General features: G+C 47.1%; 2 protein-coding genes across 2 annotated transcripts in view; one reads left to right on the top strand and one right to left on the bottom strand.

Annotated features, from left to right (window-relative positions):
- The window catches only part of LOC103894264 (E3 ISG15--protein ligase HERC5), a 21128-nt gene that overhangs the window by 5779 nt on the left and 12974 nt on the right, over positions 1-2375 (bottom strand). The window lies entirely within an intron of this gene.
- On the top strand, positions 111-940 carry PIGY (phosphatidylinositol glycan anchor biosynthesis class Y). Its single transcript, XM_009273528.2, has one exon. The coding sequence runs from the start codon at positions 201-203 to the stop codon at positions 429-431; it is 231 nt and encodes a 76-aa protein (XP_009271803.1). The 5' UTR covers positions 111-200; the 3' UTR covers positions 432-940.

Raw genomic sequence — 2375 nt, 5'->3', positions numbered from 1 at the left:
CCCCCCCCCTGATTTGCCTGGCCAGGTACGAAGAAGCTACCAACGAGCTCATTAACGAGGAGCTGGGCATCGCATACCCAATCATCGACGGCATCCCGAACATGATCCCAGAGGCTGCCAGGACGACTCAGAAGAAGCCCCCAGCTGAGGGCTTGAAGCAGCCCTGAGGACGCACCAGCCACAGCGGTAAACTGGGGCCGATGGCCGGAGGCGGCATGCTCCCCTCCCTGCCCACACTGACTGTACTCGTTCCCCTCCTGTCCCTGGCAGGCTTGTTTTACTCAGCCAGCGTAGATGAAGCCTTCCCACAGGGCTGCACCAGCACAAACAGCTTATGTTTCTACAGTCTCCTCCTTCCTGTTACAATACCGGTTTATGTATTCTTCCACCTGTGGACCTGGATGGGGATTAAGCTTTTTAGGCATAACTAGTGCGATCCATGTGCTAACCCCTGGGCTTCTCTAAAGCAACACAGTTTATTTAATCTCATCAGGTATTGCAGTTGATTCGAGAGAGTTCCTTTCTGGCACTGGTGACTGTCGTCTTTTTTCTAGTGGTATCTAGAACAGTATAAAGTCCTCTGCAGCAGCCTATTACTTAGTTACTGCTAAGGCAGATAAAGAGGAGGAATAACAAGAAGCACTAATTCCTTGTAATGTGTTCTTTCAAGAGTGTTGTGCGTTTGTAGTGGCACTAATGAAAATCTTCTAGGTGGTGATCATTTTTACGAGGAAGAACTGTACCCTGACTGAAATAACTGATCTTAAATAATAAGCAATGACAACATGCAGCAATATTAATCTCTCTTTGAATTACGAGCTTTGGGTTTGTTTTGAACTGATGTGTTTATTGAGATGTATTTGTCTCACTGTCAGAAGAACATAAATTAGGCTGATGTTTAATAACAAAACGAGTTAAATGAAGAAATTTACTTGGATGATACCCATGTCTGTACATCCAGTAGCTGCTTGCTTGCCTTTTTTTTTATTTTTCTAAGAAAAAGATGGGGAAGCGACAGCGCTGCAGAAAAGATGTAATTGTGCATTTGGGGGTTTTGTGAGAGTGGCCTGCAACATATTCCAGTGTCTGCTTAGGAGATGTATGTCCCTGTACTATTTGTTAAATGTGTCTGAGTGCCCAAGTTTGATAGCCAGGCTGGGTCACCTTCGTTCAAGAGGCATCTCCTGACAGGTTAGAGGCAAAATAACTCCAGCTGAGCCCAGGATTTGGTAGCCAAGTCGGCAGCTACAAATGCTGTATAAGTATGCAGAGTATCTTTCCCCTTAGTACTATCCTCCTCAGTAGAGAGGGAACAGAAGATGGTTCTGCTAAATACTTCAACCTTCCCTGTTTTACAGCAACACTAGAGAATGGAGTGACAGACCACTATGAGGGTGTCGTGCAAGGTTCTCAGTACTGTCTGACAAAATGTCTTAACAGGACACAGCTATGAAGGGGACAGGTCAATGCTATGATAATCTATTACAAGGGTTTCTCTTTTATGCTTTGTTACTGGGTGGTTTACATCTGCAACACAGACACATGAATGTCCTTTACCTGCTGAAAAATTCAGAAACGCAGCACCAAGTTGTAAATACTGCAGACCTCAGTGTCTCTTGGTGGGATACTAATAATGCAGTCAAATTGGTCAGGCTGCTGCTGGGCAAATAATGCTGCGATGCACGAGTATGAAAGGCAGTGCCCACAAGATGTGTATTCGAAGGCTGACTAGCTAAGTGCAGCTGTTTGTCAGGGCTCCTTGTACAATCAGTGGAGAGAGACTGGATCTAGAGGACAGTACAGAGCACAAGCCTTATTGCCTCTGTAAATAAATGCCTCTTTCAGCTGATGTACTGAGGAAGGGGGAAGGAAAGGTAGCCCTAGGAGCCACTGTGAATCTTCTCCTAAGTGTACAGGAAGGAAAAGCTTTGAGAGCTCTGGTTGGCAAGAAGGCTCACTTAGAAAGAACCAGAACTGGGTAATAGGGCACTGAGGTTGATAGTTCCTGCTGCACAGGTGTGATGCCGGACTCTGACAGCCCTTGTGTCAGTGACTGATACGGCACATGGTCCCGGAGCTGAGCTCCCTGTTCCCACGTCAGCCATCTAACGGCTTTTGCAGGACAGGGCTAGCACTGCGGGTTGGCAAGAAGGCTCACTTAGAAAGAACCAGAACTGGGTAATAGGGCACTGAGGTTGATAGTTCCTGCTGCACAGGTGTGATGCCGGACTCTGACAGCCCTTGTGTCAGTGACTGATACGGCACATGGTCCCGGAGCTGAGCTCCCTGTTCCCACGTCAGCCATCTAACGGCTTTTGCAGGACAGGGCTAGCACTGCGATACCTGAAAAAAATATGGCTGCCAACATCTTGGGG

Source organism: Aptenodytes forsteri, unplaced genomic scaffold, assembly GCF_000699145.1.
Source record: "Aptenodytes forsteri isolate BGI_AS27 unplaced genomic scaffold, ASM69914v1 Scaffold93, whole genome shotgun sequence".
NCBI classification, from domain to species: domain Eukaryota; kingdom Metazoa; phylum Chordata; class Aves; order Sphenisciformes; family Spheniscidae; genus Aptenodytes; species Aptenodytes forsteri.
Note: the sequence above shows the minus strand (reverse complement) of the source record. Positions and strands in the feature narration are given on the sequence as shown.